The sequence below is a fragment of the Mytilus trossulus genome, chromosome 10 (assembly GCF_036588685.1).
Source record: "Mytilus trossulus isolate FHL-02 chromosome 10, PNRI_Mtr1.1.1.hap1, whole genome shotgun sequence".
Lineage (NCBI taxonomy): Eukaryota > Metazoa > Mollusca > Bivalvia > Mytilida > Mytilidae > Mytilus > Mytilus trossulus.
The window spans coordinates 39,070,142-39,094,878 of record NC_086382.1 but is presented as its reverse complement, the minus strand read 5'-3'; the positions used below and the strand labels follow the sequence as shown (position 1 = coordinate 39,094,878).

General features: G+C 33.0%; 3 protein-coding genes across 4 annotated transcripts; 1 reads left to right on the top strand and 2 right to left on the bottom strand.

Annotated features, from left to right (window-relative positions):
- Positions 1–7,876: 7,876 nt before the first annotated feature.
- Positions 7,877–11,989, bottom strand: LOC134687889 (uncharacterized). The gene is made up of 2 exons (XM_063548346.1): positions 11,656–11,989; positions 7,877–8,346 (listed from the first exon to the last, which is right to left on the bottom strand). Exons 1-2 carry the CDS (start codon positions 11,987–11,989, stop codon positions 7,877–7,879), a joined length of 804 nt encoding a protein of 267 aa, XP_063404416.1.
- Positions 11,990–15,727: 3,738 nt separating this feature from the next.
- Positions 15,728–19,684, bottom strand: LOC134687887 (uncharacterized). The gene is made up of 2 exons (XM_063548345.1): positions 19,651–19,684; positions 15,728–16,197 (listed from the first exon to the last, which is right to left on the bottom strand). The coding sequence occupies exons 1-2, from the start codon at positions 19,682–19,684 to the stop codon at positions 15,728–15,730; spliced, it is 504 nt and encodes a 167-aa protein (XP_063404415.1).
- Positions 19,685–21,080: 1,396 nt separating this feature from the next.
- Positions 21,081–24,217, top strand: LOC134686225 (uncharacterized). Of its 2 annotated transcripts, none has more exons than XM_063545905.1 (3): positions 21,081–21,127; positions 21,633–21,997; positions 23,286–24,217. In XM_063545905.1, exons 2-3 carry the CDS (start codon positions 21,633–21,635, stop codon positions 24,013–24,015), a joined length of 1,095 nt encoding a protein of 364 aa, XP_063401975.1. In that variant the 5' UTR covers positions 21,081–21,127; the 3' UTR covers positions 24,016–24,217. The 2 variants fall into 2 exon arrangements, with proteins under 2 accessions (XP_063401975.1, XP_063401974.1); XM_063545904.1 differs by having other exon boundaries at positions 21,090–21,259.
- Positions 24,218–24,737: the final 520 nt, after the last annotated feature.

The following is a 24,737-nucleotide window of genomic DNA, read 5'->3' as shown; positions in this document are numbered from 1 at the left end:
AACTGGATTGTCAGGAATTGGTTTATTGGTCAACCCTTTGTCTTTTGTGCTAAAACAGTATTTTATTACTTTAATCCAGATTGATTTTAATGGAATTGAGAATGAACGTGGGGAATGTATCAAAGAGCCAACACCCCGACCAAAGATCAGTTTATCTTTATAAAGTTTACAACCAATCTAACAAATGTATCCAAACGTTTTGAAATTCAGCTAAAAAAACCAAGAACAACTTACAAATAAAATACGGATGGATGCAGTTACCTACCTTGCAACAATAATTGAGAAACTTTACCTGTCTTCTGATCAAGTCTGGTTTGTAGTTGAGACAGGTTCTTCTGTAAATCCACACGTTTAGATGTCTCCTTCACCACGGTTGCCTCAAGGTGTGCTATGGTTGTCTGCATGTTTTAATTTTGTTTCTGCAGCTGTTGTGTTAGTCCAATCATATCTTGCAATGATGTCTCAACATTTGAAAGCCTCGAAGCCGTAACATCAGGGTCATTTAATAAAAGTCTTTTTTTCTAAACTAGATACGTTGTTTGCATGAACAACGTAAAAGTGAATGATGTGTAATGCCAGCACTATACTACATAATATGTTCATGATTAAGAATGAACGATTTGAAAAATACTGATAAGATATGTATTCTCTAGTTTCCCGACTGAACCAGTTATATTCAGAGCATGAGATAAGTAAAATGCAAAGAAAAGCAATCGTGAAATATTGACAGCTGACTATTTGAACAGGAATAGATTACCTTAGCTGTATTTGGAAAAACTTTTAGGATTTTTGGTCCTTAATGCTCTTCAACTTCGTACTTTTTTCGGTCATTTCAACTTTTTTGGATTCGAGCGTCACTGACGAGTCTATTGTAGACGGAATGCGAGTCTGGCGTAAATACAAAGTTTAATCCTGGTATCTATGATCAGTGTATTTAGAATTTTAAAACTAAATATTTTGATTATTTTCCTTGCTACATATCTGCAACGGTTAATGTTATGTGTAATTAAGTTACTGGAAATAAATTGATAATGCAACTCAGCCTTAAGGCTTATCCCTAATTTCAAAATTGTAATATTGAACACACATGTAGATTTTTGCCAAAGTGAAGATTTCAAAAAGAATATTTCTTTTGAAAAAAAAATTAAGATTTGTGACCAGTTTTTTCTTCTTTCTACTATACAGAAAGTCGCAAAAGTTATTTCCGGAGACAGAGTCAATTCATAGATTTTTTTTTTTTTGGCTTTTTCAATTTGGATTGTGTATCAAAGTCGTAAATAAGGGTGACCATAACTTTCTTTAAATTTTTGGTACTCCTTCAAATATATTGTAAAGGGTATAGCTAACTATACTGTTTTGCTTATTGGACGTTGGTGGCCGTACGATGACAAAATATTTCTTATAACGACGTCGCTCAGTTTCTAGTATATATTTGTCTGATTAGCAGTCTTACCACAGCTCCGTATTTGTATTCACATTATAGATATACGTGTATAATAATGTGAACTGAAAACTGGTAATCGGTTGTTTTTTTTAACTTTGAATATGGTATGATAGCTGATCATGCCAAGTTAGATAGACTATTTAACTGCTGTGTTAGTGAACAAGAGAAGTATGGGAAAAGTAACATAAACAACCAACCCAAAATCCGAGGGAATTCAAATTGGAAAGTCCCTATCAGATTGTAAATATCAAACGAATGGTTACCAACTGTTATATTCCTGACTTGGTACATACATTTTCTAATGTTGACATTTGCACTATATTTATAACAATGTGTAAGCAAAACAAACAGACATAATCCATATGATGTAATTATTAGTGGTACAGAACTCCACATTGTGTAACATTCTTACTCAAGCAGAAACACACAAACCAAGATACTAGGAAATTGATAACATAAAAACATTCAGAAAAGTCGAGAGTATACAACAAGGGTACAAAAAATAACCATAAAATTGCAAAAAACAAAATGATTGGCATACTAAAGTACTGTACACTACACAGTTAAACTTTAGACTGAGGAACACAAAACCCATAAAAAACAATAATTGAACTCATGAGCCCCGGACTTGTAGGCAGACTGTGATCAAACGATGGTGCTCATGCAACTACAATGAAAGTAATAGGTTACATTTAAAGATGACCAGAGTCGAGAAAAAACGGATTATTTTGTCACTACCGGTACAACAATTTGAATATATACCTGAACGTTGTCATTTCTGACACACACATTTCATGTCGGTGATCAACCAAATTATCAAAGCCTTCGTTAAACATTTAAACTTTCGTTATAAACTCTCTGTTCCATAGCATAACATTATTAAACCATGCCATGACATGTAAGCTCTGATATGTGTTCTATTTCTGGGGCATCTAAACTTTTACTGCATTTAAATTTAAAGGTCCCAGACAGAAAACTGTCATCTGTCATTGTTAGGTGAAGTGCTCCACCGATTATCATGGTTAAATTATAGATTAAAAGCAACATACAAAGATTTAACTATGCATCGTTAATATATCAAATAGTTATCAAATGTACCAATATTATAACTTAATAATTAAAAAAACCCAAACGCCCGTTTCGTCTACATAAGACCCATCAGTGACGCTAAGATCAAAGTAGTTTAAAATCAAACGTGAAGCTAAGGGATAATGATGGTACTTATATAGAAGTCAATCCAAACATAGTAAAAGTTTTGTATTTTAATTTACAACATTGGGATGTGTATCACATCTTTTTTGACTACTTAACTTTAGTTGTGGTACAATATGACGATCAAATAAGTCAAATGTTTCAGTTCTTGTATTACTGTGGGTTGTATGGAATCTCTATCATCAACTAACTTTGGACTTTGTTTTACGTAGCTTAGGATATATAGATTCAAAATCATCATCGTAATATATCTTAACTTCAATGTTATCAGGTCCTTCTTCTTTTTTCTCCCTGGATTTTAACACTTTCGAGTAGTCCACGTGAAGACATTTGGTCTGATTTGACCTCGTAGACGTGGTTTTATACAAAACGCTATGTAGATTTGAAGAGCTGTCTGTCGTATTTCCATCATTTTTAATTGATTTGGAACTCTCACTCGAACTTGAAAACGAGTAATTTTCGAAAGACTTTTTCTGATTTATTCTGTTCAAAGATTTCGGTTTTTCGGCTGAATCACCTTCGTTCTCAACTTGATCATTTAGTTCATAAAGTTCACTATAGGGTCGGATAAAATTTACACCAGAATTGTTCTTGATTACCTCTTGAGTTTGATGGTTTAAATCGCTTCCCTGTTTTTTACAGCCAGAAACATGCTTCCGAGAAACGCATTCTATCTTATCTTGAAGAATATGATCGCGTCTACCGACCACCTTGGCAACCGTTTGGTCTTTTAAAGATGATACAACTTCACTCACCCTCATCCGTTTTGCGAAGCTGTCAGCCGATTGTCCAATCATGTTATAAGGTACGATGGGTCTTTGCGATACATTTGAAAAACTATAAATACCTCTTTCACACCGTTTGGTTCTCACTTTGGTATGAGTGCTGTCACTGTAAGCAGTTGAAGATCCAGTTACACTTTTACTTCCCGAATTTACCCTGGCAATACATCGCAATGGCGGTGACAAATATGTAAGTTTTTCGGGTTTCTTTTTTCGAGACGAATAACATGCTGCATTAATCCGTTTATTTATAGGTTCTGATCGAATAACCTTGACTTTACTGTGTTCGTTATTTCTGAAATAAACAGAGGAAAGAACAGCTTCATTTTCCGTTTTCAAATTAAGACTTCTGACGCATCGATTTGATGGATACATAATGCGGTCTCCTGCTGGTTCTTTCTTTCGAGGAGCAACATACCTTTTAATAATTCTGTTATGACGCTGTTGAGGAGCTGACCTAGTTGTCACTACCGACATTGCGCGTCTTGGTTGAGGATAGCTTTTCAAGCTTTGTTCATCTTCAATGTAATCATCATCACTACTAGTATCAGAATCTACCGTATATGTTGAGTATTCGTTTGTCCTTTTGATTTTGTACATTGCTGTAAGCTGGTAAATTTATATTAGTTCTGAATCCTTTCTTTCCGCTTTACAATGTTTTTGGAAGAGGGTGCACATAAGTAATTTGGCTAATCTCTACGTTGTTTCGGACATGTAGTTAAATACAAACCTCAAGAGTTATCGTTACATTTACTTGATCAACTAAGGAAATCAAAAGTTATATGTGTTTTGATTGGTGTTTGTCAGTTTAAGCTATTGACTTTTTCGTATTTATTTTTCAATATAACACAAAAGACATGCTTCCAACCAAATCAAGAATGTTGGCTATAAAACAAATTGTGTATTGAAATAGAATAATATATATATCAGATTGCGGAAGTGTTTTGTTTCAATCCTCAAATATGGTTTTCAATCGCCTTGATGATTATCAGAAAGTGTTGTAACATAGTATACTACGGTGTCATTCTTGTTTACTAGTGTGAAAAAAGACATTTTCAATGCGTAATCGCGTGATCTGTAAAATATCCAACTTGTTGTATTTGAAATATTTACATTCAAGGACTATTGTATGATTTTATGCAAACAATAAAATAGGCAATTGTATTACTATATGGAATAAAATTACCTTTACATGGGACCTTAATAGGAAACATGTTTCAAGGAAATCATGATAGGAATTACAAGCCCGGGAATATCGTATCAATTGGGAGATAGATATTCTAAGATTCTTGTTGATACATATAAACTATTGTGAATTGTCCATCTTCCTTCGGCAATGCTAATATTATGATAACCATGGCTATTCTTTTAAGGCTTCCTGTGGTATATTGTTCCTAACATTTTCATGGTTTTATAACATTTATGGCTTCACAATGTAAGCTTTCCTGATGAAAGTCAATCCAGACGTAATTAATAAAGTGTTATTTTTTTTCCATACCACTTGGTCGATTTATTTGCTGGATGATTTTAAATTTCTATGGAAATCATTAGTACATTAGTGAGTGCTTTGGTACTGACTTGATTTTAAAAATATATATCTAAAATTAAGTCATGACGAATTAAGAAAATATAGGGAAACTAAGGTTCAAACTCCCAAGTTGATGAATTGGCCATTCTTTTTATATTTTTATTGTTCATTAAAAACCTGTTAGATTATCCAATTAAACACATTTTTTTTAAAGCAAATGCATATGATTTAAAAAATCAAAAAAAAATCCAGTATTTGCCTTTTATCAAGGATTTTGATAATCTGTAAATATAAGACTAATTAGGCAATTATTTACTTTGGAACAGTGTATCCAAATTGCATTACATATGGAAAATACATTACCTTGTATCGTATTTTAGTTGTTGACTAGTATTATTAAATATCATTTTATATCAGTTTGAAGTTGTTCTAAAGGTTTATTTAGAAATCATCTTGTATTGTTTTTGATTCTTCTAATTACCTATAACTGGATAATATCAAAAAGATGCTTGGTATCTATCTTATTGGCATTATGCTACAAGAATAAATGGTGTTGTATGTGACAATCGAAGAGCGACTGAAGACATGCATGTTGGAGGTCGTACAGGATGCTATTATACTCATGAGGATAAACTATCTGAGCTTATTCTATAAAAATGGAAATCGTAGATACAAATTTCTTGTTTTGGGTTACAATAACTCATATTTTGTGAAGAATCACACTGAATCTTCCAGAAATATACTGAAGATGATATTATTAAAATGCTGGACTTTTTGATCGACAATATATTTGTTGAGTTTGGAGGATTTATATTTCAACAGACAGTCGGTATTCCAGTGGGTACTTTTTGTGCACCCCTGCTGGCTGATTTGTTTTTGTACTCGTATGAAGCAGAATTCATTCAGAACCTTCTAAAAGACAAAAAGAAAAAGCACCTTGCGGAATTCTTTAATTTTACTTTCCGATATATTGATGATATTCTATCATTGAATAACCCATATTTCAGCCAATACTTCTTACATCTCATATAACCCAGTGAACTTGAAATTAAGGGTACTACTGATACTAGAAGGACTGCTACATACCTTGATCTTTTCCTCAATATTGACGTAGATGGACGACTTCACACGCAAATCTATGATAAACGGGACGATTTCAACTTCCACATTATCAATTTTCCATTTCTCAGCAGTAATATACCCTCTGCCCCTTCGTATGGTGTTTACATATCACAATTGATACGCTATTTTCGTGCTTGTTCACACTATACGGACTTCATATACAGGAGTGTGCTCCTAACACAGTAACTGCTCCGTAAATTTTATGTACACCATCACGAATTGGGGGATCCATACGATGTGTTTGACAAAACTAGCTAAGGACATGTTTACCACATGGTAGATTGTGGTTTGTCACTATGTCGTCTAATCTTTTAATTACCAAACGTGACTTATTCCCGAATTTGACTGTTTGGCTGAGTGTGAATTCGCATTACTATAAGACGTGTTACGGTACTTGTCTATCCCAAATTCATGTATTTAGTTTAAATGTTTAATGTTATATTTGTAATTCACATCGGATTTTGTCAAATGTGTTGAGTCTTTTTTATTATATTTATGTGTTATGGTAAAGAAAATTAATCACCGCCTTCATTTATTAGATATGATTTTGTTCAACGTAATCAGTACGATATTTTAAGTTTGAAGTTAGATTCAAAACAAACCGGAAATAGCTTTATAATATAGTTAATTGCTACCTTAGTATGGTATTAATAAGTATTGAAATGTGCATTGTTATTAAATGCAATATCAGTATTTATTTCAAATACAATCTTAAATCAATCCTAACACTATCTTATTCACTCAAGTGTGACGTCATTTTTCATTTTTTGATGATCTGTTTTACAAATTCAAATGACGTCATTTTTTCTTCTTCATTTTTTACAAAATTAATTAGTTAATACTTCAGTTTTATCATGAACATCTTTTGTATAGTCATTTTATCAAATTTACTGTTTGCAAAAGTATAAATTATTCTAAATAATAGGGATGTTCTGGTAACTAACAGAAAACCCTGGCCGTTTTTGGCACAACTTTTTTTTATCATTTGGTCCTTGATGCTGTTCAACCTTGTACATGTTTCGGCTTTCAAACTTTTGTATCTGGGCGTCACTGGTAGGTCTTGTGTGGACAAAATGCACTTTTGGCGTATTGAAATTTTTAACTTGTTGCCTTTAAAAATGTCCTGTACCAAGTCAGAAATATGGCTATTGTTATATTATAGTTCGTTTCTGTGTGTGTTACATTTTAACGTTGAGTCGTTTGTTTTTTTTTATTTTTGAGTGTAAATTTACATTGCGATAAGACGTGTCACGGTACTTGTCTATCACAAATTCTTGTATTTGGTTTTGATATTATATTCGTTATTCTTGTGGGATTTTGTCTGATGCTTGGTCCGTTCCGGTGTGTGTTACATTTTAGTGTTGTGTCGTTTTTCTCCTCTTATATTTAATGTTTTTAGTTTGTTACCACGATTTGTTTTTGTCCATGGATTTATGAGTTTTGAAAAGCGGTATACAACTGTTGCCTTTTTATTTTTTATTAAACAGTATGTTTCATTAACTTGCAGCATATGCAAGTCAGAAAAATTGACATGTAATATGCACAAGTTTTACAAATATGAAGTCTTTCGAGAAAAAGGGAAACCATTTGTCTTTTTGTGTGAAGAATTTGCGGTTATTCAATGTTACTGGAGGTCTTTCTATTCTGATTCCTGACAAAAGTAGATTAAGAAAAGAAATGAAGACTTATTTTTTAATATTTCAATTGGTATCAAACTGAATTGGAAATTTCTCCAGTCATAATTGCAGATGAAAAAATTTGATTAATTCAATCAAGAATTTCGATGCTTTATCTAGAGCAAACGACACAATTGATAGCCTTGTTGTTGACATAAGGAGGACAGGCCAAAGATCCACAATTAGTTTGAGTGGCATACAGTAAATGACCATTTTTGTCATCTTGTCCAGCTTGTAGAAATTCTGGGTGACTATCAATGCAAATATATGATGATGGTTTATGACCGTAGTGACCTGATGCCAATATACCGTGATATTCCAATTTCCAACCACTGTCACATGATTGCCTGCCAGGTATCATTATTGATGTTGAACTGTTTACGCTTCTGCATAGTGCACATGGGACATCTTCATTTGCTGCACCATCAACAAAAAAATTTCCATTTTCGTATTCGGTTCCTGACAAGAAGCTATCACTGGTTCCTGTTCTATTATTTAGTTCAGGATTGTTTGGAAGACAAAGCATATTAGCTGGACCACCATAATAATTAGACCGATGATAGTCTTGTCCTGATGCAAAACCTACAATAATAGTTTATCGTACAACTTGATCATGTAACCGAGAACATATGTAGCAAACCAGTCATTGAAGACAATTATACTGACGTCATAATATAGAAATAACGAGATGTGGTACATGTATGATTGACAATGAGCTAACTTCATGTATCCACTACAGATCAAATGAAATATATGATATAGAACGTGTTCAGTTAACATGGTGAAACAAAACAATAAACGAAAAAACAAATATGGAAAACAATCATATGATCCTGACTTGGGACCGGCCATTTAGGAATATGGTGGGGTTAAACATGTATAAAGGTGACAACCCCTTACATGAGACAGTGGTACAACAGTACATAAGAACAAACTATAGAAAATCAGTAAGGGCTTAATTCATCAGATAGAACAAAAAACTGACCGGACTTGCCATGGTATGTTTGATGAGATCATCGACGGAGTCCTTTCATTTCTCGTAGAACTTACTACTAATTTTAAGCAAAGACAAGACCAGGAGAAAACCCATGCTAAGTAAATGGATAATATATTTTATGATGGTATATTGTTCTAAATCCCTAACGGAAGGGATTATACTTGATTTTCATATGATGAAAACATAACCTTTCAATCAGTTAAATTGATGTCTGGAGCTGGCATGTCAATAACTGCTAGTAGTCCTTTGTTGAGTTATGTAACATTGTCATTTTGCTTAGTTTCTTTTGTTACATTTACCTGTTCTGACATCGGACCCAGACTTCTTTTAAACTGAGATTTACTGTGCGTATATTGATGTGTGTTTCCTTATTCTTAAATGGCTAGAGGTAAAGGGAAAGGGTATAGAATTCACAAAACATGTTCAACCTCGCCGCGGTTTTGCGCATGTCCCAAGTCAGGAGCCTCTTGCCTTTGTGAGTTTTGTGAGTTTTGTATGTTTTTCATTTTAGTTCATTAAATGTTTTGGAGTTTAGTGTGACTTCAACTGAATTAATACATAATTTGTTAAAGCTGAGGACCACTTCTAGGTCATATAAGCCATCAAACGAAATGAGAAGAAAGCACGGAAAAATACTTTTGATTACTAGTAGATTAATGTAGTTAAATTCATTTATGATTCAACAGATTGCAACTCAAAAGTATTTACAGAGTAATCTACTATAGAACATAATTTGTGGTATTGGTCTTTTGTAAATTTTTGTGGAATTAAAATCGTTTTCATAACAATGTGAACGAAATCATTTCTTCAATGAGATTTTTGTAATCAGGTAATGTTTAAAATTTTTTAGGATGGTTGTATTCATATTATATAATTCTTGGAACCCAAATATCCATATTAATTTCTATAAACAAGAATTTCAAGTATACCTGTGTACATTATCTCTGTGTGCAATCCACTACATTGTTTACGTCCCCAGCGAATATACGTTGATCCCCTATCTTATGAAAAAAGAAATTGAAAAAAGAATATTTATCTTAACACTGTTATCATGTATATGGAAATTACAATGCAATATTACTTGATAAATAACATTCAAGTATACGAATACAACTTTATACATGTTTACACATCAAAACAAAAATGATATGAACGAATTTATAACTGATGTCTCCCTTCATATGTTGGACATCTACGTTAAAAAGTAGGTTATATTTAAAAATATAACTTCTACAGACAATGTGAACTGTATGAATAAAACATAAATAATCTACTATCACACACATGTAAACAATAGAAGTAAAATGTATATAAAAAGATATAACAACAACAAAAACATTTATAGTATGCATTGTGGCTTAACTTATAAATTTCACACGTTTAAAAAAAATAATGACTTTTAAGAGTATTTGAATACAGATATAATTTTTGATTTTTTAATATCACTGGACAGTGAATTCCTCACTTTTGGACTAAAAAAAGAAAAACTTGATTCCTATAACCTGTGACAGTAACAGTATTTCACTATATATATATATATATTTATATACAAGTCGTCTAAACATCAACCCAACAATGTTAGATTTGTAAATTTGCTTTCGACAACTTTTTTTGTCTTCCCTCGCCGGGATTCGAACCCATGCTACTAAGATATCGTGACACCAAATCGCCTGCACTGTAGCGTAGCCGTACCGCTAGACCACAAGCACATGGGCTTCATGAAGTCCAGGTGGTCGTGTGATCTAAACATCAACCCAACAATGTTAGATCTATAAATTTGCTTTCGCAAATTTTTTGTTCTTCTCTCGCCAGGATTCGAACCCATGTTACCGAGATATCGTGACACCAAATCGCCTGCACTATAACCGTCCCGCTAAACCACACGACTACCTGGGCTTCATAAAAAATTCAGCTTTCGGTGGCCGGGTGTTACCTTTCCAAGACAGTTTTAATCTAGCTTCGTACTACAGTAAGTGATATATAAGGCATGGATATGTTATTTTTACACATAGGCTTAATTACCTATAGTTAAACATCATAAAAATTAATGAAAGATGCAGTCACAGAAAATAATTATATTCATAAATACGTCTGAGCCAGTGACAACTCTAAAACACCAGCAGTGATTGTGACACATGGCTGTGGACATTATGTATATACAACTCGTCTTAACATCAACCCAACATTGTTAGATCTGAAAATTGTATATATATATATATACTGACGAGGAACGGTAATTATTTTCTGTGACTGTATCTTACCTTAATTTGTAGAACCCTTTATTATAGATAATTTAGCTGATCTGTAAAGATAACATCTCCATGCCTTATTTATCATGTACTGTAGTACGACGCTAGATTGAAACTGACGTGGAAAGGTAACACCCGGCCACAGAATCTGACTGACGAAGGATATCTGTTATCCGAAATATTTATAAATTATTACATTTATAGTTCCTTTTTGTGTTATTGGTGTTGTTATGTACACTTTTGATTTTCCAGAAGAACAAAAAAGTGAAAAAGTATATTTAAACAAAACGCATTTGACTAACAGGTCGAACAACTGATGTTGTTTGACCCTGCTGACTACCATTGGCGATTGCTCAGGTGGTCGTTTGGTCTAGCGGGACGGCTATATATATATGTTTGTGTCATTAAAAAAATTATGCTTTATATATGTTGCAGCAAGTGATTCAGATTTCAATCTTCAGTGAAGAAAAACAAATTATAGACCTTTCAAACAAGGTTTTTTTGGTAAACCTTTTCATGAGTAATATAAAATCGTCAAATCCAAGCGCGTCTTGTAAACTGGCCTGCAACCCAAGTTCAGTGCCAGCTTTGCCCTAAGTTTTTTCTAACAAAATACTTTTATCGAAAACAAGACGATTATCTTACCACTTAACAAAGACACTTTTTCTTTTTCCTGTGTTAGCTCTGTTTGTAGCTGTGTAATGGTTGACTGCATATTGGTATTTTTAGTTTCAAGTTGAGCCATCGCTGACTGCGTATTGGTATTTTGTGTTTGTAGTTGTGCTATGGTTGACTGCATTATCTGTTGTTGTTGGGTTAGGCGAACCATGTCCTGCATTGATTTCTCTAGGTTTACCAGCCTCGAATTTATAACATCTGGATCATTGAGTAGGAGACGTTTGTGTTGGAATTCGTCTGCAGTATTCACCAGTTGCAATTGAACAATCCACAACGAAAATAATACGGTAACAATTGCCATTTGGAATATATGCAAATGACTTTATCAACGTCGATTGTAGGTGTAGAAGTATAGGCATTGTCAAGATAAGAAATCAAATCTTGAATGGAGTCACGTATTGTGTAATGATATAGTTATATTTATAATTTACTGTTTATGATATTTTTTAGAAAAATTAAGGATTTCTACCTCAAGCATAGATTACCTTAGCTGTATTTGACAAAGTTTTTAGGAATTTTGGTCCTCAATGCACTTCAACTTCTTACTTTATTTGGGCCTTTTAAACTTTTTGGGATTCGAGCGTCACTGATGAGTCTTTTGTAGACGAAACGCGCGTCTGGCGTATATACCAAATTTAGTCCTGGTATCTATGATGAGTTTATTTACAACCACTGGGTCGATGCCACTGCTGATGGAGATTTATTTCCCCGAGAGTTTCACAAGCCCAGTAGTCAGCACTTTTTGTGCTGACATGAATTGTCAGTGATTTGATTACATTTATAAATTTCCTGTTTACAATTTTTTTGAATTTTTTGAAAAACTAAGGCTTTTCTACCTCAGACATGGATTACCTTAGCTGTATTTGGCAAATTTTAAGGAATTTTGGTCCTCAATGCTATACTTTTTCGTACCGTATTTGATCTTTTTAACTGTTTTGGATTCGAGCGTCACTGATGAGTCATTTGTAGACGAAACGCGCGTCTGGCGTATTTACTAAATTTGGTACTGGAATCTATGATGAGGTTATTTACAACCACTGGGTCGATGCCACTACTGTTGGAGATATATTCCCCCGAGGGTATCACAAGCCCAGTAGTCAGCACTTTTTGTGCTGACATGAATTTTCATTGATATGGTTATATTTATAAATTTACTGTTAACAAATTTTTGAATTGTTTGAAAAATTACGGATTTTCTACCTCAGGCATAGACTACTTTAGCTGTATTTGGCAAAACTTTTAGGAATTTTGGTCCTCAAAGAGCTTCAACTTCGTACTTTATTTTTCGTATTCAAATGCTTTATAGTGAGATAATATAAATCTGATAGACAACTAATCGTAAAAGGAAGGTTCTCTTATTTAAAACCTGCAGAACCCTTACGCCTAAAATACACTTCGCATGTTTGGTTATCGTTAATTTTGATTAATTATAAATTGTTGGTTGTTCCCGTATAGCAAAAAACAAAACATTTTTTTCGCCTTTGATGAATCATATGTTTTTAATGTCAATATATATGTATTGGTTGCCTTTATTCGCAAACCTTATCAAAAGACCGTTTCTGAAAATGATGGACCATAAATCTTAGAGGTCGTCATTCACCTAGTAGTTATTGCTTTCGTACTGACCTGATTTAACATATATATTTTAAAACTACGTCTTGATAAATGACGAAAACATTGAGATACTAATGTTCTAACACCTTGTGCTCAAGGTGATGAATTGGCTTTCATTTAATAGATATAGTAACATGCGATATGAGTATGTAACAACTCTCTATCTTAGTCACAATAATTATAGTAGACCATTATAAGTAAAGGAACATGGTCATTTTGGTCATTCTGCTCCTTTAGTTTCTTTGTATCTAAACATTACTGGCTTTTTAATGTTTAAGTTTGTCCTTACCTGAAGAGGGAAAAAACTCTTCATTCGCTCAAAATTTGTAGTGTTATTCTTTTGAAATCTGTCCTTTGCGAGTTGTTTATCATTAGTATACACCTTTATTTAAGTCAATGTTTTTCTGTCAAATCCATCAATTAACATGAAATTTCTCTTTCAATCTTCTCAATCAGAATAATTGATTGTACCATCTTATGTAGAAATTTACGCAAGCCAAATGCACATATGCTATCTACCGGGCTGTAATTATTTCTCATCATTAATTCAAAAAATTGGTTTTACCTCTTTAACTTAAATATGCTTACGATGTCGCGATGAGTGTCTTACCCCTCTATGTGGTGTGTGTGTTTTGAATGAATATAAGTCAACAAACAATACACAAGTCAAGTTGTTATCAATAGTTTTTGTAAAAAAAATATTATCCAACCTTTAACATGAATGTTAATGCTAACTATCAACTGTTGGAAACTGGAAAAAAAAACAAAAAAAACCCCAAAACAATGAGCTTCAAACCAAGTCATGAGATTCTGTCAATTCAGGCTTTTTTTTTAAATAAATTTTATTTACTTATTCCAATCCTACTTTACATTTTTTTGTTGTTGCATATTTTAGTATACTGTTTTTTCTCGTATATTGTTTTGTTTTAAAGATTTCAATAATCTGTTCAAGTTTCAAGCGACTTTCATGTGTTATGATTGTCTTGACTAATCGTGTCGTGTAGTTTGAACAAGGCTAAGCAATTATGTCATGTAAACGTTTTTACAGGCTTTATTTATTTCATAAAACAATTTCATATAGAAAGCGTCAGTCGAGATCAAAATACCGTGACTCACGATGGTTAAACAAAAAGTTGATAGAAAGGAAGGTCGAATAAACCATTTTTTATTTGATAGTAGTAGTAAAAAGCGCTGAATACTACGATCAAAAATGAAAATTAATAATTCGATCTGCCTTTTGAAATTTTCTACCTGCCACCTTGACCCTAATCTATTCAAAGTTTTACGAAACAATCAATTACTCGTATGTTTTTCAAGATAAATAGTATCTGAAACTTTTTTTCTGACATCTAGATACGAATACCTTAACGAGTTGGTCGACCGTTATGGAATATTCGTTTCACAGATGATATCGGATATGCTGCTTATGCCGTTACTATAATTCAGTTCACTTTTCACGAACGGGACATTCCGAATTATGCTATTTACCTGGTCTGTTAAAACCTGAGAAACGGGTGCCACATGTGAAGTAGGGTCTGCTTATCCTTTCGGAGCACCTGATATCACCCGAAGTTTTTGTTGAAGTTTGTGTTGCTCAGTCTATAGTTATTTATGTTGATTCTTGTGAACTATTATGTGTCTGTTTGTCTATTCATTTACCTTTTACCAATGGCGTTGTCAGTTTATTTTCGACTTATGAATTTGAATGTTCCTCTGGTGTCTTTCGCTTCTCTTCGTTAATAATTTTAAAGACTCAACTTAATCATCTACTTGATAAGAGTCGATCATTGGTGGCGGATATAACATATTCTTTAAATCGCTTGAATTACTTAGTTCTTTACGGGATCGAAAATAAAACTGTGCTATGTGGTACATAACAAATACTTAGTAAAGTTAACTATATATTGATGTCAGGTGTTTTAATTACTTTTTGATGGCTGTGAATGACTAAACCAAGCATGCTGGAGATAGTACCAGAAACTATACACTCAAGATGATTAATGATGTGTTTTGAATAACTTGTAGCACATAAAAATCAGAAAAATGGCTTGTAGTTTTAAGATTGTTGTAATATTTTGTAAACTGGTGCAATATAAGCATGTTTCCAATCATGCGGTGTCTTTTTAATTTCGAGCGATAGCTATAGGTTCAAATGATCGTTAGGACTAGGGTTGTTGTTATTTTTTTCGCATTTTTTCTTTACAACTTCTAAAATTTTTAATTCGTTGATTTTATTGGGGTTGATATATTGTCTGTTCTGTGTTTGTTACAATAGATTTTGAATATTCCATGTAATTTTCCAATGTTGTTTTATTCCCTTACCTATTGTAGGGTTATTAGTTCTTGATGAAAAGATCGATTAAAATCTAATCTCGGAAAATTGCACTCAACCATTGCAGAAAAAATTTATCAATATGTTGATGCTTTATTTAGAACAAACCACACAGTTTATAGCCATGTTGTCAACATAAGGAGGACAGGCCAAATATCCACACTTAGTCCGGGTAGCATACAGTAAACGACCATCTTTGTTATCTTGTCCAGCTTGTAAAAATTCGGGATGACTGTCAAGGCAGATGTACGTTGATGGTTTTTGGGTATAGCTACCCGATGCCAATATACCATGAAATTCCATTTTCCAACCATGATCACATGATTGCCTGCCAGGTATCATTATGGATGATGATGTATTTGCGCTTCTGCATAGTGCACACGGAACATCTTCATCTTGAGCACCATTAGCAAAGAAGTTTCCATCTTCATATTCTGTTCCCACCAATAAGCTGCTACCTGGTGTTGTTCTATTGCTTAGTTCAGGATTGATTGGTAGGCATAACATATTAGCTGGATCGCCATAATTATGAGTATGTTGATATTCTTGGCCTGCTGCAAACCCTTAAAAACACATATTATACATTTTAAATTGTTATACAAGACATATTAAGTTAAACAATTTTCGAAACAAATTGCATATCTATACATCAATTTATACTTTGTCGATTAAATGGGTTTGCGATTGTTCTTTCCTTTTTTTTCAAATGTTGCATTAAGTTAAAAAAAAAACCTACCAATTTTGCGATAAAATCCTTCTAACATACATTAATTGCAAATTCGCAGATGTTTTTTAATTTTAAATCTTTTTCAAAATAAAAAGCTACAGAAATTTAGTAATTCTTAAAATAATGATAACAAAAACATAAGTGTGGTGAAAATGTGAGAATATATTTTTTTAGGCAATAACCAGAAGAAGGCTTCTTCAAGTTGACATTAACAAAACACGGCCTTTGCACATGCTGATATTTTTTCTGTCATTGGCTTTGAACTATAAAAGTTCATAGATCGGTGCGTTGCGACATTTGTTTTAATGTTATATATTTTTCTTGCTTTGGATCTGATGAGTCAATCAGTTTGAAGTTGGTTTTGTCGCACCACTGTTCCAATTAAAAAGAGAATTAAACGCTCGCGAATAAATCCCTCCTTATTGTTCTGTCCACGTGCCAAGTCAGAAACAAAATTGAGAAAGGAAATGGTGAATGTATTAAACCGACAACAACCCGACCGTAGAGCAGACAACAGACGAAGGCAAACAATGAGTCTTCAATGTAGCGAAAAATTTCAGCACCCGTAGGCGTCCTTCAGCTGGTCCCTTAAAGATATGTATACTAGTACAGTGATAATTGATAACATGTTATTCTATGGTTGTCGTTTGTTGATGCCATATTTGTTTTTCGTTTATTGCTTTGTTATGTGGTGGCATTTCATATATGACTCTATATTAAAAGTATCCATGGGTAAATGTTTTGCTGATTGTTTTAAAAGACCTAACGTTTCTTAAATATTTATTTTGGACTTTGCTGGATAGTTGTTTCAAACTTTCATTGGCAAAAATACAAAACCTTATTTTACATAGTCCCTTAATAACATCATAGTCATTTGGACTATGATGACTAGATGTAGTTGTTCATTGGAATTTTGAAATTCATCCAGAAAACACAAAAGTGGACTAAAAGAGGGACGAAAGATACCATAGGGAGACTCAAATTCATAGAAATAAACTGTCAACGCAATGGCTAAAAAGACACAAAATAGAAAACTAAAGACTAAGCAACACGTAAATGTTATGCATTTTAACAACAGCAAAAATGTGACAATTTTTTAATAAGCCTTGTTAAGTCTTATTTAAAGATTTCGTTACACCATATATAAAGGGCTCAATAACGTTGTTCCCATGAGAAACAACCATGCATTGTTTCTTTACGCTTTTCGTGTAATTCTTCTTGTTTTTTTGGTTAAAGAAAATCTGATTTTTACAACATATTTTCTAAAAAGCGCTCATCTAGTGTTCGCGTGAATACTATGCAAACCTTTAAAGATATAAAATTAATTGGAGAGTTCCGTGAAGCTGATTCAGAAATACATTTATTGGACACGTAACATTTTCTATTTTGTAAAATCAGATGTATAAACAAAATAAAAAAATAAAATTCTTTTTAACATAATCACTCTTTATAACTTTTTTGATATTTAATTCTTCTAGAAAATATCTAAGTACCTGTGTATAGCATCTCTGTATTGACTCCGCTACATTGTTTGCGTCCCCAGCGAATATACGTAGACCCCCTGTCTTAAATAAAAAATGAATATGACGGCATCATAAGATCTGGAAGTATTAATAAAATATATTTCGATAAGAATATTCCAAATAATTTTTACACTGGTCAAAATATATAATTCATTCAGCATTTTTTTGCAAAATGTACTTAAAAATATAAAATGACATTGGATCTTCAATATTAATGATAATGTATGATTAATTGTTTATGAGAAAGTTTCTACCAAAGACCAAAATACAAGGATAATTTATCAACAAAAAGTCACGTGCGGCGTACAACGATGAACAAAAAATTTAAAATATCGAATTATTCTATTGACGTATACTAAAATGGGTATCATTGCTCATATCACTCTTTCTTAACTAGCCTTTTTTTTCTTAGGCACGTAAAATTGATTTCGATGGCAATCATGATTTTGTTTTCAAGTTAAGCTTTTCTGCATGGTGAAATTTTCATCCATGGAGATCCCTGCGAATATCAATTTATTTAATCTGTAAAATGTCTTGGCATGATCAAATATCATACAGTTCCAAAAAGTAGGTTTTACAATAGAGAACTATATCTAAGGTAGACACCGATCAACAACAGCCACTAGAGCACGTTTTTGAGCGAGACAGGCATATGCCGAATGTTGCGTGTCATTGTCTACCGATGTGTGTAGATAGTTGCTCCATGAATGTCTTTAAAACAACTTCTGTCAATCAGTACTACGGGAGGTTTCGGAGGGTTTCAAAAATTATAAAATGCTTTCGATGCAATTATTCAGTTCCTTTAATTGTTAGTGCTTTTTTATGCACACCCATATTTAGCCCAACATTTGCATGAGGCAAATTTAAACGATCTCATCACCAGGAGCTTTGAGGCATATTATGTAGAAAGGTGAAACAATCAACATTAAATCGAGTTCAATAAACATCGGTTATTCAAATTTGAACATTCAAAAATAGATCTCACCAAGAACATAACGTGTTAACATTCAAATAAAATAATGAGCCAATAAACACTGAGCTGTTATCACATCTGTTTTGAACTTAATATACTCAAAACGTGATCTGATACCAGTCAAGTAGAAGGCACTTCTTACTTTCTATATAGTTTTAACTTTTTTACCTCTCTGATTGTGAATACTCAATAAGTTGCTATATACAAAATAAAAGTATATGGGTCTGAACCAAAGAAATAGTAACTCAACAACACAAAATCCAAAGATACCAATAAAGCTCAAAATACGGTATTCGGCAGAAGACATTTTACTTTAAAATTGCAAATGATAAAAAGTAGTGAATAACCTTACTACTGTAACAGATTTGATAAAGATCAACAACATATTCCAAAATGAGAATATAATTCGTTAGACATCCACTTACGCGTATGAGGTCCGTCAAAACGGCAAAACAAATGAATAAATATATCGGTGTTAAACTAGTTTTCGAATACATCATACCTTTTAATCTTGACAATTAGGTTACCAGCAAAGGTTAAATTTGCTTAATGCATAATTTTTGTGTCTGACAAAAAAATAAGTGATAATTTTCTTACCATTTAACAAAGCTTGGGAAACATTTTCTTTTTCCTGTGCTACCTCTGTTTGAAGTTATGCTATGGTTGACTGTTGTTGTTGGGTTAGGCGAACCACGTCCTGCATTGCTTTCTCTAGGTTAATAAGCCTCGAATTTATAACATCTAGATCATTGAGTAGAATACGCTTGTGACGGTTCTGGTCTTCTGTACTTACCATTCCAGTAAGGACTGTATACAGCGAAAACCATACGGTTAAATCTATCATTTTTGACAACGTAAACAAATGTCTTAACTGTAATTTAGTACTTTGAATAATATTCACAATCTAAAGATAAGAAATCAGATATATTACATTATGAATATGGTCACGTAGTATCTATTACATATTATGCATAGCCTTATAAAATTCCTTTTTTGAGTCTTTCTATAATTAAAAAGTTTGTAGATAAAATGCCAAAAAGAAAATAACCAACCAAAACAAGGTTATTCAAAAGAAGCATGTTTAAAAGATGTCTTATGTGGTCTAAAACAATCACAGCCAAAAACACAGAAATGTCTATGAGGTTTTGTGTTCATGAAAAATTAAACTGAAGAACAACTAACGAATAATTAATCAGTGAAAAATAAATAATAGAATACACGGAACAAGTATTATTGAACTGTTTCGAAGTCTTTTGATTTTCAACTTCATTTAAAGCTTTAAGGGCGCTATAAGGTACAAATTACGTAATTCGAAAACGTTTATAGGCCGTTTTGATTGAATGATGAATGGTTGTTTAACGCTATATGTTTTGAAAACTGACAACCTAAGTGTTGATAAGATAGTGATATAGAAAAAAACTACTCCTGTATAGTTGAATACTACAAACAACGACAAGACAACGTCTGAAACCATGCAAACGAAAACCCCAAATTAACTCATTTGTGACAAAAACACAAAAGAAATTAAAACATACAGCATACAACGATAACCATCAAAATGCCTGCAACCGTCAAACCATTTCCTTTGTGAGACAGCGTTGTTACAGCAAGAACAGTACAGCTGAAAATAGTCCTTCCCTCAAAATTAAAACACAAAGCAACGAATTTATTATCGACATAAGGAAACAAACAGTCACCGAATGCAAATCAAAGCTCTACCGCTTGGTAACTTGTCAATGAATCTGGCCTTGATCTTATTTGAGTTTTTTTTTATTTCCTCAGGGTTTTTTTCTTTTTGTGGAAGAACATGTTATTTTTTGTTAGGACTTAATTGAGATAAACAAAAGTCCACATAATTAATTTAAAATACACTATTCGTATCATATATTAATAGATGGTGATTATTGTGAGGATGCCGAACAAATTCTTTTTGTAATAATTTTCATCGACTTGGTATATTATGATGTGTTATTTCTCTTCTCTGATGAGTAGTAAATTTTAAAGTAAACGCATTAGAAGAACATGTGATTATTTACGATTGTTTTCTTTCTTTTAAACATATTATAACAATTGAAATGTAAATGTATCATTGAAGGTGTCCTTCATAATAAAGTATTTTATAAACAAATACTTAATTCGGATTATCTTAATCGGTTCACATTGTAATATATAAATATGTTATATATTCTTTTGTAATTGGTTTGTTTTAATCTTGTTTGATTTACAAAATCCACAAGGAAATCTTAAAGATGTGAACGACATCTAAAATTGTAAGTGTTGTCATTTAATGAATGCAAGATCCTGAGAATAAAACAATATTGAACGTTTGGAATAATTGATAATTGACAACATTTTAGGGATAAGACAGGAGATCCTTTGAAAAAAACTGTTTCTTACGTATGGTAAGTTACTGTTGTATTGATCAAATATTGTTTAAAATTGAGAAAGGAAATGGTGAATATGTCAAAGCGACAACCACCCGACCATAGAGCAGATAACAGCCGAAGGTGTTACGGTATACGAGAAAGAACAACAACCCTTCTTAACATGAGCACAGTTTGAACGATAGAAAATTGATATAAGATAAAAACTAGACGCTCCAGTCTCAATTTTCATGTAATGGGTAGCTCTTAGTCATATCTCAATGTCTCACTTAGCAAAATAAAAAAAATCTTACGCGTATACCAACACTTTTTTTTTAACTTTCAGATTCTTTATCTAAAACAAAAGCTATTTTTAACATTTTAAAAATTCTAGATAGAAATGTGTTTGTAGATGTCTGATACCAACAGCAATGCAAGTGTGTCTTCTGCACGCACACGAGTAACAAATAGAAAAAAACAAGTGGACAAACTTCCTGGAGTGGAAGCTTACCTACGGAGACGGGGATCAACGAACCAAATATTTGCACCTAGCGACTTAAATAACTTAGAACAGTACGTCAACAAGAGGCGTCGTTCATCAGTTGGACTTCTTCAGCTTGGAGAAAAGGAAAACATTTTTCGTGAAAGTTCTAGTAAAAGTTTAGGACGACGACAGTCATCTGGGTCTTTCTGGGAACAGACAGATGGACAGAAGGTACAAGAAGAATATACGCCTAAGAAAAAGACTAAAGCTAGACACAACCTTTTAGACAAAAAGTAATTATTGTGGTCAATCTAATATAAGAAATAGGTGTGGTTTCTTTTTAGCTTACATATATAGAGTAAACGATGTTAACTGCTCTGTTTCAAAACCGCGTACGTATTAATCGCGTATAAATAATAAATAGAAATAGAACAACAAAAAAAAGGGAAATAAAGGCCCGTGTCATTATCTCTGAGATATTAACGGATTTTTGGTGGGTATTGGTTCTCTCTAGATCTGTGATATTTTTCACATTGGTACAAAAATTATAAGATATGTCGTATAGTTTATAAGATATCTTATATAGTTTGTATTAGAGGATAACTTATATAGTTTATATAATAAGCTATCTTATATAGTTTATATCATAAGATATCTTATAAAGTTTATAAAGCCTCGGTCACACCTGAACGGATAGCTCGAACGAATGCCTTAAGCCTCAGTCACACCTTATCAGATAGCACGAACGGACGCCTGACGGATGCAAATAAAAGTTGCCCGTTGAAAAAAATGTTATCTCATCCGTTGATGTACTGACCGAATAAAAGGGACGTGTAACGAATGCATAATGGACACACACTGGATATTCAACGTACAAGAAACGGAAACGTACCGGACAGAACGAATGTCGAACGTACATCCAACGGACGACTACAGCATAAAACGCACACCTAACGGAAGCGTACCGGATAGAACGGATGAACAAGATATACGGAAAAATTAAAGGCGACAATAATAATACATGTAAATCGCATAAATATTCAAAATGTTTCTGTGTATCTTGTTTTAGTTTGTTCTTCAAAATGGCGCCAAAGGACAGTGTCTGGCCTGAATAAGAGCTGCTTAATTGTGAAGACGTGCCCTTACTCTAAGATCGATTGTGAATAAAAAGAACTATTCATGAACCTTAAGAAATCTGACATACCAATAATAGGCATGTGTCTGTTATGCATTCGTTACACGTCCGTTTTATTTGGTCAGCACATCAACAGACTCCCAACGGATAACAATTTTGTCCACGGACAACTTTTATTTTCATCCGTTAGTCGTCCGTTCGTGCTTTCCGGTAAGGTGTGACCGGACTTCAGATATCATATATAGTTTATAAGATATCTTATATAGTTTAGGCGATCTCTCATATGATTTATTAATCACAAAGGTAAAGAGAAACTAAATAAAATATACCAATAAAACACTTATAGACTACAAGATTAAAAAAATATCATTTTTGTCATGAGTGAGAATATTTTTTGCAATTTTGTGTAATTATATTTGTAATACAGTGCCCTTGTCTAATTTCAGATCTCTTTATTCTATTACTCAAGAAAATATTGCCGGGAAAGATATGCAATTCCGTGACAAGCCGACTATCGGCGACAGGTTTATTTCAACCAACAATATCGAGCAAAAGTTGGAAAGAGAATATATTTTAAAGACGCACCTCCGTGAAAATAATCAGACCAAATTTGAAAACGTTATTATGAGGCATTTTTATAAAGCTCCGACACCGAAAACGCATCCAGGATATGGGATGCCACGCCCAGACACCAGGGAAGACATAGTTGAAATGAGCGATACACAAGAAGGCCCAAGTTTAATCAAAGTTAACTCATACCCGTCTCTTTCAAACCCCCAAAAATGTCAAAAGGGCCATGACTTTTGTGAAGTTCTTGGTCCGGCATCCTGTTCAACGTGTATTGAGACTACAAACAGATATATATCTGACGAACTTCAAAGAATCATGCACCCAACGATAGACATGAACAGAGACAAATTAATAAAACCAAAGCTTTCTAAAGTTATGAAAAATGGACATATGTTTCAAGTTCGAAAGAAAAACATGGATGATCTCGACTATCCGGAAGAGTTCGCAATGTCATTAAGGCGACAAGAAACTCAATTAAGTCAATTAACTAAAAGTGCTGTTGCTCGGTTAATGACAAGTAGGTCTGGCTACAAAAAGCGAAGTTCCCATACTAGACGTAAAGCCGTCTCTGGAATCTTACCAAGAAGCCTTAAACCATTAGAATAATAACAAATTTCAAAATATGTGTTCTATTTTCACCAATTATAAAACAACTATTGAAACACCATACAAGATTACACAAGGAGGGACAAAGAAAAGACAGATAATACGCGTCCGTCTATTGTGATCTCAATGTTTTTAATACTAACAAAGACTTAACATTGCATGATAACTTAATGAATTATAGATTCACACACACCAAATATTGTGAGGTATTATGTTATTTAATTAATGTAATGTTTTCGTTGTTGTTGTTGTAAATAAAGGCAACAGCATTATACTGCTATTCGAAATTTATAAATTGATAGAAAAAAAAAACAAATCCGGGTTACACTAAAGATGAGGAAACGCATCAAGTATAAGAAAACTACTACACAACAGAAACACAACATTAGAATGTAACACACAGAGAAACGAACTATAATATAACATTGGCCATTTTCCTGACTTGGTACAGGACATTTTAATGAAAAAATGGTTGGTTGAACCTGGTTTTGTGGCATGACAAACCCCCCGCTTAAGTGGCAATATTGAATATAGCATAAAAATGATACTATTACATGATAGGGCTACAATGCAAATAAATGGGAGAAATATAGGACATCGCAACACACGAATTAAAGCGAACAAAAGGTATCAGGTTAAAAAATGTATTCGTGAGATGTACGTTTCGTCCACACAAGACTAACCAGTGACGCTTAGATAAAAAAAAAGTATGAAAGCTTAAA

Coding starts and splice junctions, on each gene's coding strand:
- LOC134686225 (XM_063545904.1), top strand. Junction 21,998..23,285: donor CACAACCTTTTAGACAAAAA/GTAATTATTGTG, acceptor GTCTAATTTCAG/ATCTCTTTATTCTATTACTC.
- LOC134687887 (XM_063548345.1), bottom strand. CDS start 19,684: ATGGTTTTCGCTGTATACAGTCCTTACTGGAATG. Junction 16,198..19,650: donor ATACAGTCCTTACTGGAATG/GTAAGTACAGAA, acceptor TGTGTTTTTAAG/GGTTTGCAGCAGGCCAAGAA.
- LOC134687889 (XM_063548346.1), bottom strand. CDS start 11,989: ATGGCAATTGTTACCGTATTATTTTCGTTGTGGATTGTTCAATTGCAA. Junction 8,347..11,655: donor AAAAGTGTCTTTGTTAAGTG/GTAAGATAATCG, acceptor CTATTATTGTAG/GTTTTGCATCAGGACAAGAC.